This window comes from Lutjanus erythropterus, chromosome 19 (genome assembly GCF_056507025.1).
Source record: "Lutjanus erythropterus isolate fLutEry1 chromosome 19, fLutEry1.hap2, whole genome shotgun sequence".
In the NCBI taxonomy this organism is placed as follows: domain Eukaryota; kingdom Metazoa; phylum Chordata; class Actinopteri; order Lutjaniformes; family Lutjanidae; genus Lutjanus; species Lutjanus erythropterus.
The window spans coordinates 12,754,369-12,770,335 of NC_139335.1; the positions used below are offsets into that span (position 1 = coordinate 12,754,369).

Sequence of the window (15,967 nt, forward strand, 5' to 3'; positions counted from 1 at the left end):
AATCCTAAGGAAGGTTATAGAAAAGAAACCCCAAGATGAAGCAAGTGGACAATAAGAACCAGATATTTATTAAATATAATTTCAAAATTACTTTAAAGTCAGACAGATCAGTATGATGGAATAAAGAAGTTCACAGACAGCAACTGAAGGGTGCGTCATGTTCACTCTGCAAGCATTTCCACATTTCTGGAGAGCCAAGTACACTTTAGAAAAGACTGCCCACCTGTATTTAGTATGTATATATTTGTATCTGTGACAGTTACAACCAAATGCATACAAGATGTGGTGCCTGGAGGCCATCTGCGGTTAATTACAGGTTAACATCCTAACTACTCTTCTGTCAGTCTTGTTTTTGTGAGGATCGTCATTTTAATAAAGAGACACAGGATGCTATTAGAGTTGCTGGACTGCTTTAGCATGTATATTTTATGGTCACTAGTTGTGTAATTTCAATGATTTAATCTATTAAAGTATATTAAGTGAGGATTTAACAACCACCCAGCTAATTTTTTTTAAACACTCCTCCCACAATGTACAATCCCTGCGATGTGTTTCATCATTTAAGAAACTACATTAAAAAGAAACTGAATATTCCAAGCAGCGCACAACAAATAAATGCTAAAACGAGATAAGATGAGCCCGTTTTGTGTTTGGGATGGAACCGAAAACCACAACGAACGGTGAGCTGTAGAATTATGGAGATGTGAGATAGAGCCATTTTATTTTCAGGCCTTTTCAGACTGTGCTTTCTCTCCCCGGACATCAATCTTTCTCCCCACAATCTCTTCAACAGCACGTACAGATGACAGGTTGCAATAATTCACTCCCGTTTGGGGAAAATATTTGAAATTTAACATGCAAATTTTGCTTTAGAAAAATATGAGACAAAGGATGGTTATGTCTTATCTTTTTTTTCTCCTCAATTATCATATTTTCTTATTCATTTTTAACTTTAATACCACTGACTATTTCTGAGCTTCAGTAATTCATTTAATAAGGAAATACTACATACATATCAGCTGGAAAGGGGGAGGAGGAGGAGGAGGGAGAAAGAGTCGGGGTTATGGTGCCCTCTCTTGCAGCTTCACCCCGCGTTCACGTACTTCAGTGGGGGAGAGGCAAGGAGAGCAACAGTTCTGCAACATCATCACAATATTTTACATTGCCACAACATCACAGCAGGGTGGGAGATGGGAGGTGTGTGTGTGTGTGTGTGTGTGTGTTTCCAGAGGGCATCCTCAGAGTCCAGAGAGTGACGGGAAAAGACCAAAAGGAGGAGAGAGGGTGTAGTGTGTGTGTGTGAGAGACCCTGCAGCATGTGGGCTTTCAGTCGAAGGAGATGAGCTGTGCCTCTGCGCTGCCCGGCACAGGCTGAGGGGCCTGCTGCTGCTGCGGCTGCTGCTGCTGAGGGCCACCAGGGGGAGCCACCTGGCAAGACAGGAGCAGAGTAGAGGTAAAAAAAATATGAAAATTGGGGCAGACTGAAATAACCTGGATAAGTTTAAAAATAAAGAAAGTGCAGCTCTCCCCCAGGCAATAGGTGGTGAAGCACTTACTGCAATGGTACCACAACTGCCAGATGTAAACAGCGGAGATTTGCAATTTTTTAATTTTAGTTTTCTTTAAGATGCAATAAACAGTGTAATGGTGATGGAACTGAGATCCCGGGTTCACCTAAAGAACTCCTTCTAGAAACTGAATAAGTTTGGTAAATCAAAACTTTCATTTTAAACACTGTTATTCATTTAGAACATTTTGCTATTTATTTATAACATTACATGTAACGAAGCTAGAGACCTGCACCAGGTCAGATACCCACTGGGTGACCTAATTGTGGGCGGGCAGCAGGTTAAGACTAATAATAAACCACACAGAAAGCACAAACATGTTTTTTTCCCCTGAAAAAAAATCAGAAATGAAAATGATGCAGTGCAGTATTTTTAACATTTATATCTACTTCTACAGTCATATTGAGATATTAACAGTGATGTAGGCCAGCTGCTGGCTAAAGAGAATAACATTGTCAGTGGCTCTGCTGCTTGTAAAAAGTTTCAAGAAGTATCAGCTCCTGATAGTCGCAAGCAAGGATCATCGTCACTATGGTAACACATCAAAAACAACAGGAGCACAGGTGCTCCACTAGTTGAGGATTAATGGATTAATGTGGGAGAAAATAAAAAGAAGCTGTTCATTTTACTATGTCTCCATGTCCTGTTTATTATTTTCTGTTTAAACACAACACAGATGAAAACCCTTTTAGATTGCTCAGAAGATACACTCTCTGGAGTTTGCGTTTAGTGACTCACTTCCTTCTGCCTGTCAGATGCCACTAACATATTTCTCTGTTTAACCATCAGAAACCTCTACTCCTTCTAAAAGATTATTAATGATTTGTTACAACAGACACCAACTCATTTGGTGAACTCTAATTAACAGGAAATGGGCAAACAAAAACACAATTTACCGTCCGTAATACAAATTTCAAAGGAGGACACTGCAGCTGTAACATTATTGTCAGAGAAGCAAGTGTTTAATTTAGCGTGTTTCCTTAATCTCTGAAGACGTATCACATTCAGTTTATGATTTATTACAGCAAATGTATTACAGATTTCTCTGTAGCACAGAAAGCTAATTTACCACAGTATGCTCTGGTAGCAAAGGAAGAAATAATGAGTGGCTAACCTGTTGGTACATGGGCTGCTGGCCTGGCATGTACGGCTGTTGGGGGGGCATATTGGGGTCCTGTCCTGGCAACGCTGAAATCATATTCTGCATGCTGTACGGCTGGTAGCCCATGTAACCCATGCCATTGGTCGGGGCAGCCTGGGACATCGGGGGCATACTCTGGGCCTGAGAGACCACATTCTGCACAAAACACAGACAAAACAGTTAGTGGGATAATTATTTTATTTTAGCTTATGTAGTGTAGCGTAGAAAATTAAAATGGGAGTCGGTCAGACCTGGTAGCCCTGTGTGGGTGTGGGCTGATAGTTCGAATAGGGTGGACTAGTAGTCGGTGGAGCCTGACCAGGAGGAGGAGCAGGCTGCCCATTGGTGCCTGCAGCCTGGTACATGTACGCATTGACCATATTGGGGTCTGAAGGAAGAGAAGACAAATAGTCACACACAGGAACAAAATTAAATAAAAACATTTAAGGGATAGATTGGGTTTTCCATAGGCCGAAATCAGTAATTTTACCTTGCAGATTACAGTGGGAGTTGTTGGGCTATCATTGCATCAGTCTGTTAGTTTCTTTGTGTTATTGTGTGGCTTTGTTGAATCTAATCTAACCCTTAAAAACACCAAAGTCACACAACAACAAAAACAAACTAAGAAATTGAAGCAGCCTACAACCAGCAACTCCTGTGTCCTGCAAGGTAAAATTATTCCTTTTGCCAATGGAGTTTGGTTGAGCAACAGAGGGCAATATTTGGCTTAAATAACTGCAGTTTCCTGCGTCAAGGTAAAGCAGCAAAAATATAGCATACGGTTACACTGATTATGGATACATATTTCATACAACCCTGGTTCAAGTACTATGAATTACCCCTTTAAAGTTTCAGGTCAAATGTTTCCTGACTGAGTGTAATTTTTTAGTCCTATCAAAAAGTATTTCAAAGCATTCTTTGCATGTTTTTTCTTGTTGTTCTCCTCACCTGTGGCAGCACCGGGCATAGCTTGGTACTGTGGTGGTGCGGTCTGCCCAGGCTGGTTCATATAGATGTTGTGCATAGGTGAACCCTCCACAGAACCAGCAGGGCTGAAGGTGCCCGGGTAGCTGGGTGGAGCACCAGGCTGGTACACCACACCTCCTGCCACATTGGGGGGCAAAGACTGCATCTGTGTGACGACACGTACAGACATTATTAGACACTTATCCCAAACTTCTTCCTTAGAAATAGTTTATTTTTGATAGCTGATGAAGGAGTGTGCCTTGTGTACCTGGGCGTAGGGCAGAGAGAAAGCAGGCATTTGGGCTCTCATCTGGATCGTGTGCTTCTGCTGCTCCAGACGCATTTGCCTCTCCTTCTCCTGCTCCTGGAGGCGCTGGATGGCCAGCTGTCTCTGCATCTCCAGGTACTCCTGCAGTTCAAAGACAAACACTTGTGAGCATGTGATGAATAGTGCATCAATATCTGCATGTCCTTCTAGTGAAGAGCCTTCTTTCAGGACCTGTTTCTTCTGCCTCATGATCTCCAGTTTCTGTGCCAGCTGGATCTGCCTCTGTCTCTCTGCCTCCTCAGCGGCACGGCGAAGTTTTTCTCTATGTTCGTCCCGAAGGGCATTGAGGGCCGCCCGAGCATCACGCACCTGAGCCAGCTTGTCCTGCAGCCCTTCATAGTACACTGTGGACAACATACATGATGTGATAGTTCAGAGGCTGGACATGCAGGATTAAAGGAATGCATTTGTGTATATAATTCTTCCACTTCTTATCGGTTATTTACTTTATCTTCTTCTATTTTTCCCATATAGTGTATTTTATATGTATATATACATATTGCTGTCACACATTAAAGAATAAGGCACGTAGTTTTACCTATTTCTAATCTGTATAAATGTATTCATTAAAAAATGTAGTAGAAGCTTCTTCTTTCTTATAATTTCTCTTTTAAAAAACCTAAACTAAAACTTAAAATTTTTATCAAACATAAACTAAACTAAAATGAGCAAATACACTCTAGGAACTAAACTTTTCTGAAAATAAAAAGTAAAATGAAATAAACATAAAGCTATAACAATAACTCACATCGCTTCTCATCCAGCTGGTTGAGAATGTCCAGCAGCTGTGGATGCATGTTATTGATGGATTGGAAGAGTGAGAGCACGGCGCTGTCGTTGGTGATGCTGCGCCCGCGCATGTGGTTGCTCTTCATGCGGTTGAGGAAGGTGGTAACAGCGTTCTGCAGAGCCTTCAGGAACTGCTCATGGTTCTCCTCTGACTCCCCGTTCTGGTACTGCTGCTGAAAGAGAGGACGAGAGGGGGGGCAAAACACACAAAGTCATTTGTGGTCTGCACACTACGATTCAGCTCAATACAAAAGAAAAATACTACTACAAACATTTGCTCCCAGCACTGCATTTAAACATACCTCCACTATGCTGACTGGCTGAACAGGGACGTGACTTTCTACAGGCTGACTGATTGCTGGAAGCGGCTCAGCCAATGGCACTGGGGCAGGGGCTGAGGGGGTGGGACTCTTGCGAGCCTCTTCCTGTTTCTTCTCCCAGTACGTTCTGTTCAGGTAGCGGGCCAGCTGGAATAATGTGACAGATAATCACCAGTATTATAAGCATGATGAAAGATTTCCATTAGTCTACCTTAATGCAGGTAATGAGGAAAAGAAGGACACCACATGTACCTCAGGGTCGACATCTTCAGCTGATGGAGCAGAAGAATTCTGGAGAGAGTATACAATTACTTTTACTTAACATATTACAATAATTTGAGATAAAATCAGCACCTTTAAACCTTGTTTTAATCATGTTTGGTTGTGTACATAATTACCACAGGGGAGGTGTAGAGGGTGCTGACTGGTGGTGCCGAGGAGGTCACTGGAGTGGGATCAGCTTTGGGATACATTGAATAGGAGTTTTTCTGCCTCTGTTAGACACACACAGGCATTTATCAGTTTCTCTCTGTAAAAAGGCAGTTGAAATACAAAGTAAAGTTTCAGCTGTGCAACCCACCATCCGCTCCTTCTCCTCGGCCTCGCTTTGGGAAAGGGCAATGGCCAGCTGCAGTTCTTCCTCCTCCTGCAGTGCTGCCTCGTCTCTCTTGGGGGGCATCTGGTGAGAAAGCAAACCAATACTGAGATTCATCTTCCACTACAGAGCAGGCTGAATTAAACAAACAGACCAATACACATTTCAGCTGTGACCAATCTGACCATCTACGGCATCTCGGTTTCAACTTGTACTTACTTTCTAAATAACTACCCAGTATTTCCCACTAATTATCTGGAGTCTAAAGCCTAATTTGTCCCACCACAGTTTCATAATGAACCAAGTATATTTCTACACTTATCATCACTGGATTATGGTGATGCAATCCACAGGTTTGCTTCCAAGAAATTTATTTTTAACTGGATGTCATCTACCATCTCGCCATTCGCCAGTGCTCATCGCTGGAACCCGTACTGTCTTGTCAACTGGCCATCAATCCGCACCCAGCGACTGATTCATTGGTATCAGTCCATTCATAAAACTATCACCGGTTTTCAATCGATTTATCTGATTGAATGAAGATAAAATAAATAAATAACACACTACGTGGTTTTTGTGTGAGTACTTCAGCAACACATTTCTCCGTTCCAGTCAGTCAGCAACCCAAAGTTTGATATGAGCAACTAACAGTAACATTAATTTCACATGCTAGCTTGCAGAGCATCTCTCTGTATGCATCTCCTGGTCTGTCTTTGAGTTTGTGCCTGACCAAAGTGAGAGTAATTCAACTAGTTATTATGTTTAATAACCACCAACAGGCAACTGTGTTTATAAATGGCAGCTGGGAAAAGATAAAAATGGTGTGCATGAACATGTGTTCATATGTAAATGCACAAAACTCTCACTTTCCTGCAGCAACCTCTGAGGGACCAGTCCAAACGATATATGCGTGTGATGGCACAGTAAAATGTACATAACTTTCTCCCAGGGGACCATGTCCCTGAACCACAGTAGAGGGTCCACGGTCCTGTGAGAAACACTGATTACCTGTGACTGTTGGGACAGCGGGCTGGTCAGGTACTCAGGGGGCAGCTCAGCAGGGCCTGAAGACGGGGCTTTACCTTCAGCTTTCCTAAGGGGAGGAGAGAGGGAGGGGTGGCTGGTGAGGAAAAGGGATCAGGGAGGACAAACAACCTTTTAAATCAGAGGAGAACATGCTGCTTCAAATGACACAATTTCTCAAAAAACACAACAATATGAGAGAGATTCCACAGTCAAAGAAATGCAAACCTCTGTCAATGCTGCAAAATCTTTTTTTTTCTAATAATATAAAAAGTTTTGTCCTACGTTCAGATGAGCATCAAAGCATGTATACTCTTCCTGAGTTTAAATGAATGCCTAAATTATGAGAATGTTAAGCCTCTACAAGGTTTAACAATGCAAAATATCAAGTCAGTGAGACTAAATACCATTTCATGTTTTGACAGAGCCATTTACAGACCAAATGCTATTAAATGTTGCAGCATTGCTCAGAGTGGATAATATGCTTAAATCATTTAACTGCACAATGTATTACTGAATTAAAACCTTTTTTTGTCACACAAACATTTATAGGACTGTAGTTGCAACAACATGTTAATATGGGAAATGCATGGAATACATTCAGGGTTCTTCCCACATATTTTCATAAACAAAATTTCTAAGCTTTTCCAGGACTTTTCAAGGTCCCATAATAAAATTTCCAGGACAATTCATAACCTATTAACACATGAACAGAACTGTATTATACAGCTCTGGTCAGAGGCAGAACCAGATCCACTTGCTGGTCTTGCTGTGGTTCTAATCAAGTTGAAAAAGGCCTGGACTGATAAATCATCTCTCACGATCCTCTCATATTGGATGTGCTCCCTTAGCATGACTCCTGAGGGCTGCCTCCCCTGTACTGTCAACATCAAAACTATTTTGCTAAACCCACATCCTGCACTTTAGTCATTATCTTGTTTGGTTTCTAACCAAGGTTTATATCATTAGAGAGCCATGGCATACTAAATGTACACTTGATCAGCATTATTCAGAAATTTCCGATTCAAAGTCTACCCTAATAACATTTCAGGGCGTTGGCCTACGTGAAGGAATAGAAGGAATGTGGGAGAAAATTAAGAAACGTGTCAGATAGTAAAGGAAACGTCATGTGCAGAAGCATATTAAAACTTTCCATGATTTCCATGACTGTCCCATGTCTAGAAAAGAATATTTTAAATCTTTTCAAGGTTTACAATGACTGTAGGATTTATAATGTACAGCATGTACATTACAAATGGCAACATGACTTAAAAAAAACAAACTAACTAAAAAACAATTGGTTCTTTTCTGGTCAATGATTTAACTTCCCACAAAATTTCAGAGAAATCTGTTTTTGCAATATTACTAGCCCAGACAAACTGGGCCAATAACATGACGGGTGGGAAAAAAGAAACAATTTCCACAGAAATTGAGGTTCAATGCATGACTAAGTGTGAACAAAGATTACAGAAGAGGAAGTCAAAATTTTAAAATCTTTTTCCCTAAACTAAGAAGCAGTAGAGACCATCAGTAATCAAGAACAAAAAAACTAAAACAAATACACACTCAACAACAAAGTATACAGCAATAAGTAAGCGAGACAATAATACTGCAGCTAATGCAGCAGTTATCTACTTTGCCGGAAACAGACACACGCGAACAGACTGGAACACACACTCATTCTGGTGGTTCAGATCAGTGGACTCACTTGTTAAGCAGCTCAAAGCACGGCTCACACACACGCACTTCCTTCTCGATGCCAAACTTCGGAATGGTCGAGTACTTAGACGAACACTTTCCACAGAAAATCTGGCCACAGGCTCGACAGTGGTGCTGGAAAAGCAAAGAACGGTAATCAAGGTCAACTTCCGCACACGCGCTGTAAACATATAAACACTGCTGTAACCATAAAATCTTCAAGTGGCCTAGTTTCAGGAAAGCCCGGCCTACCTTTCGTGTCATAACTCCAAACTGGACTCTGCACCGGTGGCACTCTTCAGCATCAACCCAGTCTGGAGCCTGAGGCAAAGCAGACACACATCACGTCTTACTACAGATCACAGGAGAGTTGTGTGCAGTCTCTTCTAACCAACTCCTGCTGATTCTACTGACACCTCATAAAGCTAACTCTACTTCAGTGAGACAAGAAAAACAAAATATCTCACCCTCTCAGCTGCAAACATCGCATCGCTCTCCTTAAACTCAGGGAACACATGACCTGTGGGAAAAGAAAAGCACACCTGTTAAATATACAGTCTGGTACTAGTAGCACATTAACAGAACTAAATGCATGAATAAATTAAATAAATATACATATATTGATGTAACATAATGTTGATATAAAATGTTCTGTGTGTGTGGATTCAGGGCACGATGCCCTGCTCCGTTAACATAATTTTTTAATTTCTCATTTTAAAAAATAACTATGATTTATTTTAGACTCATTAAGATACATCCACTCATGCAGCAAACATTTAACATAAAGCATTAATTTTAGCACCATGTAGCATGAATAAACCCAGTGTTTCCCACAAAATGCTTGTCTACCTCAAAGATGCATTTATAATGCTGAACAGAGTTCAACTGAGTGAAACATGATATCAAATTTAGCAGAAGACCTTATTAATATAAAAAGTCTCTATTTTCTCTTTATAGTTTCTATTGGACATCTACTGCACAATCTCAGTTTCTGTGATTTAATATCAAATACAAAGAGTTACGTTGTTATAATGTGCCCCACTAAGCTAATTTGTTGATTTAGGATGCAACTAATCTGATATATGAAAGAACTTTAAGGTTTAAGGTTAAAAAAGAAAGCAAAAGAAAAACTTAAACCTCACTAAAATTTTCAGGAAAGCCACCAAGACTAAAATTAAATTAAAAATTCTTGTCAGAATTAACACTGGCTATAACATATTTGGGAATCATTTATCCGGGTAATTATATTTTCAGAGAACCTTCCTTTCAGGAAAGCTTGATGGAGGGAAAAAAGTAAAATACAGCTCACGTACAGGTGTCCACTTACCTTCCACTTTCATGATCTGATAGGTGTCTTGAACCACCTTATATTTGGGTTCGTTGCGGAAGGCGTGAGCCCAGGCCTGGATCAGGTAAAGGATCTTGTTTCTGACGTTTGGTTCCGTCTGTTTCTGGTGGTAAAAGAACCACACAGAGTGAATTAAACTTGTCTTTACAGAATAAAGTCCCTCTTGTGTTTATATTCCACTTGTCTGTTGGTACAACTGAGCTTTTGAGACACAAACTGAATAAAAACAAGAAAAACATGCTGTTTGATAATATAAGCTGAGGTGGGAAGTCCCTCCCTTTAGTCAGAAAAAAAAAACCCTCCTGTCACAAGGCTATGACATCAACAGGAAGTGGAAAGCAGCATGGCCTGCTGGAGCTTGTGTCACATGACACAGCAAGGATCCAATCAGATTTTGCTAGCTCATGCTGTAATGCAGCCAGCTGTCTGACTGCAGCGAGCAGTTATCAAGAGGAGAGAGACGGTGGGAAAGGTGATCAGGCTTCCAGCCAAAATACAGTCAGACAAACCAGCCTGTTTGTGTAAAACCTGTAAAACACTGAATTCAAACTTCACACTGCTTATTTACATGTTACTCTGACAGAGGAGGGCAGGAGATTAATACATAGTTACACAGATATTATCTGTGTATAACCTCTTTGAGGTGAAACAAATAGCAAACATTTTGATAATTTATTAATCATTTCAGTAATTTAGCAACCAAAAATGCCATATATTTGCTGTTTTCAGCATATTACATATCTCTGTTTTAGGTCATGCTAATCTGAATATTTTTGGGTTGTGGGCTGATCGTCAAATAACACAAGACATCTGAAGATGTTACACAGAGCTCTAAGAAACTGCAGTGGGTAGTTTTTACAATTTTCTGACTTTAACTCTTTTTACACAGAGATCTTGCAATAGTGCCGTAACAAAGGCTTGTCATTACACCACCTTTGGTTTTTTACACTGAATCAAACAACTCCACCATAATTGTGCCCCAGTATGGCTGCAAATTCTGTGTATTTTCTGTCCTTATTGAACAAATGGTGCCACCAAACAAAACAACATCAAATCCAGCACAAATACTGCCAATTCTCGACTAACAAGGCAGACCAAACTAAACCGTGAGAAAATCTGTGAATCCAGTGAAATGGCAAACAAAACACACATTGTTGGTTAATAAATTGGTTAAATTCCTAAGTGTATGATTTTTTTTTGAAGAAGTGTAACAATTGCACCAGTCAGCAAGTAATTCTGCTCCTCTACTCTTTCCTAATCATAGATGGAGATGATAACCTCATGAATTTATAATGTAAAGCTTTTTATATGCTCCTGGATAAACAGTGTGTCGTTTTTTTCTGCACTAAGTTCAAAGTATCGCCTTTTGTAACGATTTCTCACGTGTGTCTTTGTCTGTGCCCACTTGTGTCTCTTGCTCTCTGCTTAGACACAGCTGAGAAATATGTAAGTACATAGTTTAAAAAAAACAATCGCAAGCAGCAGTGATCATGTAACTCAATAGCGTCATGTCCTGTTAGCTCACCCTTTTACACAGAACTCGATTCGGCTCGATTAGTAGCTCCGCTGACAGATCAGAGTTGAAACAACAATGCCCCCCACTGCATGTAGTAGATTAAAGGCGCAACAGTCCCGCCTCAAACAGGCTGTATAAAAGGAACTATAGGCTAAAGACCTGGTCCATCAAAAATACTGACAGATTAATTGATTATGAAAATAATCTTTAGCTGTATGCATTAATTCCATTCTACAAAAGCTCAAAGTGAAAATTTGTCAGCAAATTCAACTTCACAATGAAAAGACAGACAAATGTATGCTTCTAACTTGTGTAGGGATTCTGACTGTAGCAACTCAAAATGAATCAGACTGAAGTCAGCATGTTGGAAATTCAACAGCTAAGTTATGAAGTTCAACATATTAATAGAACAAAGGTCACCTTGAGTAAATCCTTCAGTTCCTCCATGGTTTGTTTACTCGCTACCTCATCATGAACTGTCTGGCCACAGTTCTTCACCACTGACTCCAGGACCTGAAAAGTAAATCAATTCATCAAGTTCATCAAAGCACCTTTCTACAAAAAAACCTGGCAAAAAAGCACACTAAGCAGAGTTAATTCAGGAGCTCATTTCCGACTGTACAAACATCTTACCTCAAGAGCGTAGAGGGCAACATGTGGATTTTTGTCATTTAGTTTCTTCTTAATGGCCCCGATTGCATATTTAGCTCTGGAAGAACAAAAACAAATATTTCTCTAAAGAAGGTCCAGGAAATAAATCAAGTCAAGAGATGAACCTAATACTCAGATGGACTTTTTTCAACTTCAACAGCTGGGGATATAAATTATGTAATATAAATGAGAGAGAAGTGCACAAAGTCACTCACTGTGCATCTCCTTGTCGTATAAGATCACAGATTTGCAGGATGGACTCCCAGTCAGTCTCCAGCAGCAGCTGACTGGTGGCTTTGTCTGTAATTAGTGCAAATGGTTAAAGCTTTAATACATGTATTGTCTAATATCCATCACACAGTATCTGTTACACCAAACCAACATGTCACAAAAAATAACAAGCCTCCTCCTGCTCACATTACAGTTCTGGATGAATTAGTCTTACTTTGTCAAAACAATGTTAACCAGGGTTTTATAAAAATATATAATGTACTGTATGTCTACAATCCTCCAAATCCTGCTTTCGTGAAGGTTTTTTTCTAGTTTTAAAGAGCCGTTGAATCAACTATATGATCACTTTGGAGGCTGTAATTTGTAGTTCTGTTGTTGTTCTCTTGAGTTCATGCAATTTTACAGTGATATTTTCTCTTTGAGAATCATTATACAGTAATAAATGTGGCAGAAGATGAGACGATAAATCTCATGACGGAAAGACAACTGAAAAGCATTCTGAACTACATCAAGTTCAGAAATTACGAAGTTGTGTCAAGAAATGAACAAGAGTTTTATCTGTTAACCTTGTGATGTGCAACACTGTGATATAAGAAACAATATCAGCTGGGATTTTACTTTTTTGTATCATTGCAATTTACTATTAATTATGTTGTACTATTCGCATCAATGTACTATTTTGATACTAAATAAACTATTTTAAAAAGTTTTAGCTTGACTGTCTGGCAATTTGTTTGTGGCATTGTATCTTTGGGACTAGGCACAAGCTATGGCACAGTATCAGCTGACATGATAAAGACCTTAAAGATGGTTTTGCTTTGTACCTGCTCTTGAGGCTCTGTTTCTACATCTAGTTTTAGGAACTTAATTGAGTAAGCTGACATTGCGCTTACATTGTATGTATTTCTACATTTCTGTGTTTCAAATTACCTCACAGCAGACAGCAGGGGGAAATTATTACTGTTGCCAGATGAACCAGAGTAAAACTCTAGACGATCAGTAACAAAATCAGTAACAGTCTCCCAGATGGAGGTGCAGTATGAAACATGCACTTGTTTTCAGCACAGACCTAGAGCCTGACCGACACATCGGTCCATACTGGTGTCACCATATATGTTGTTTGTTATGCTTATATGTTGTTTTTTTTTACAAAACACAAAGCAGACTGGGTTATTTTTTGTTAGCTAAATAGGATGCATTCCATGTATATTTGATCTTTTTCAAAATTCAGGTTTAATACCTATATATATTTTTTTATGTATTTGTGGTTTTGTATTCATAGCTATTTATACTTATTAAATATATCAGTAAATATTTACTGTTTCAGTGCCCTGATGTCATTTTGGACAATATATATATATATATAAAAAAACGTGCATTTACTACTATACACAAGAACATGGAAAAATAGAAAGAAGAGGCGGAAAAATATGCAAACAACAAAAAATACACAACAATATATACAGCAGTGGTACATATTATAGTGTAAAAACAACAGTAATGTTGAGATGGGGGATAGGTGTGTTTAGTACATACAGTATAAATACCTGCCAGTGCATCATGTTTAACTTTAGCTGACTCATAAAACATACCTACCCTAACTGCATTGTATGGCTAAATTGCTTTTTATCATGGGATAATACCAGGGTAAGCTAAGCTAATTAGCCACCTTACCTTTGCCAACTGTATTTTAATGGAAAAGGCTCTAATTAAGTCTAAGGTTGATGTATACAAGGAATAGATTAGCAGCTAATTATTCCCGTCAAGCAGCCAGCTAATCAACCTGTTGTGAACTTAAAAAAAAAAAAAAACTTAGGACAACACTAAAAGTCTTCAGTATCTCGCTTCTGACAAGGTTGCTCTTGGTTGTCTGACTTTAATGGACACCAGAGCCATGTCATCAGTTATTCAGTAACATTACTGTTGGTGTGAATCAATAGCTAACGTTAATACATGATCCTGTGTGGAGCTGATATGAACCTCATTGGTTCAGCTTAGCTAACAGCACGAAGATAACACAAGGATAAGGTAATATAGGTTTGATCAGACTCTTGACAAGAAACAGCGGAGAAACGTGATTGTATTTAGTCGTGCTGCTAAATCTAGCGAGCCTATATGGGCCTCCAAACAATAGCAGCGAAATTGTTAGCAGGCTAAAATTAGCTAACCTAGCTGGCCTGAGAGCCACAGCCCCAGCAATGTCTGTCAAAACAATACGCTGGAAAACATCGCACTTTGACTCGTAGTTGGCTAATAAACTATTAACTTAAAAACGTGCTGATAACTTACCCAGAAGCCTCTCAAATGTGCCTCCACCTTTCCCCATGTTAGATTCAAAGTCTCACAGTAGCTGTGGAGGAGTCTTGTTTAGTGAACGGGATCCTGGTATTTTCACCGTTGAGCTTGTTAGCCTGTTAGCTTCTCTGTTAGCCACAGAGCACAGCTGTACGGCTCTTCCTACTTCCCTCTTCCGCCGGACAAATAACAACACAGGAACTTCCTCCCTCTACCGGTGGACACGTGCAAGTATTTTAAGTACTTGTGTAAAAAGTAGTACGCTAAATGTTGCTGCATTACATTATGGAAATTATTTTCCCCCCAAATATTAATCAGCAACTTCAGGCAGAGGGAGTAACCATTTCCAGTGCATTATTTGTGTTTTCTTGAGTAATGTATTCAGATTCAGTGATGATATTGAAAACCACACTGTGTCTTGAACAGGTCACTGAGCGGTACAGTATCATTATGTTTTATTAGTTGTGATGTTTTACTTTGTGCAACCCCTATTCCAAAAAAATGTTGGGACGCTGTGTAAAACATAAATAAAAACAGAATGCCGTGATTTGCAAACCATTTTCAGAGACTCTGTGATGGTATGGGAGTGCGTTACTGCCCAAAGCATGGCTATAACTGTCTCATCTGTGAAGGCCCCATTAATGCTTAAATGTACATGCAGGTTTTGGAGCAACATATGCTGCCATCCAGACGATGTCCCTGCAGTGTGCTTGTGTTACAACAGCATGACTTCATAGTAAAAGGGTTTGGGCAGCAAAGTGGCCAGTCCTGTCTCCCATTAAAAATGTGTGGTGCACTAGGAAATGCAAAATATGACAATGGAGGCCCTGGACAATTGAACACTTTAAGCTATATATTAAGCAAGACAGTTTTCATTTTTGAAACTTCGACAATCAATGTTCCCAGTTGTTAAAAGAAAAAGTGATGTATCACTGTACTAAACATGCCCCTGAAGGCATCGAATTCAGTCAAGAGAGTCTTAATCATTTTGAACAGTAGATATTTTGTCTTTATATTGAATTCAACTGAATATATGTTAAAAGGTTTCACAGATCATTGCAGTCTGTTTTTATTTAAATTTAACACAGCATCCCAACTTTATTGAAATTGGGCGTGTACAGCATGCTTTAGCAGTACTGTATTTTATTATGGACATGCAAATAAAACCTCTTTGGATTGAAGTGAATGTTGTGTAGTTGGCCCAGTGGATGCTTCACCTCACTGTGAATGATCTGATTCATCGCTACACTTATTATCTGTTTGATTATTGTTACTATCATGTTGGTGCCATACCTTTACATTTACTTTGAGGCACTACACTAATTATTTACAATGTAAACAGAGCATTTGTCTCACTCAATGTTTTCCCTATTACAATTGTACAGTTAAAATAGCACAGACTGTCTTACTGTACTCCCAGCATTACTCTACCAACATCGGTATAGGCCTACTTAGGTCATGTATGAGTCACTACCTGGCACTGGGACACTGGTGCCCA

The 15,967-nt window shown here is 39.6% G+C and overlaps 1 protein-coding gene across 5 annotated transcripts; it reads right to left on the reverse strand.

Moving 5' to 3' along the window:
* Window positions 1–47: 47 nt before the first annotated feature.
* On the reverse strand, window positions 48–14,636 carry hgs (hepatocyte growth factor-regulated tyrosine kinase substrate). 5 transcript variants are annotated; one of them, XM_084743778.1, is made up of 20 exons: window positions 14,464–14,636; window positions 12,159–12,243; window positions 11,926–12,001; window positions 11,713–11,805; window positions 9,756–9,879; window positions 8,896–8,948; window positions 8,681–8,749; window positions 8,439–8,563; window positions 6,716–6,800; window positions 5,693–5,791; window positions 5,511–5,606; window positions 5,365–5,403; window positions 5,095–5,259; window positions 4,752–4,962; window positions 4,175–4,347; window positions 3,944–4,084; window positions 3,658–3,841; window positions 2,961–3,097; window positions 2,683–2,865; window positions 48–1,428 (listed from the first exon to the last, which is right to left on the reverse strand). In XM_084743778.1, the coding sequence occupies exons 1-20, from the start codon at window positions 14,498–14,500 to the stop codon at window positions 1,327–1,329; spliced, it is 2,277 nt and encodes a 758-aa protein (XP_084599904.1). In that variant the 5' UTR covers window positions 14,501–14,636; the 3' UTR covers window positions 48–1,326. The 5 variants fall into 5 exon arrangements, with proteins under 5 accessions (XP_084599904.1, XP_084599901.1, XP_084599902.1 ...); XM_084743775.1 differs by having other exon boundaries at window positions 6,716–6,827; XM_084743776.1 differs by having other exon boundaries at window positions 4,752–4,965; window positions 6,716–6,827; window positions 9,756–9,873; window positions 14,464–14,635.
* Between the last annotated feature and the right edge of the window lie 1,331 nt (window positions 14,637–15,967).

Bases quoted from the DNA above. Each gene is read 5' to 3' on its own strand.
- hgs (XM_084743774.1), bottom strand. From the start codon at position 14,500: ATGGGGAAAGGTGGAGGCACATTTGAGAGGCTTCTGG. The intron at 4,348-4,751 runs GTGAGTTATTGT...TGTTGTCCACAG, and splicing joins CCAGCTGGATGAGAAGCGAT to TGTACTATGAAGGGCTGCAG. The intron at 2,866-2,960 runs GTCTGACCGACT...TGTTTTGTGCAG, and splicing joins CACCCACACAGGGCTACCAG to AATGTGGTCTCTCAGGCCCA.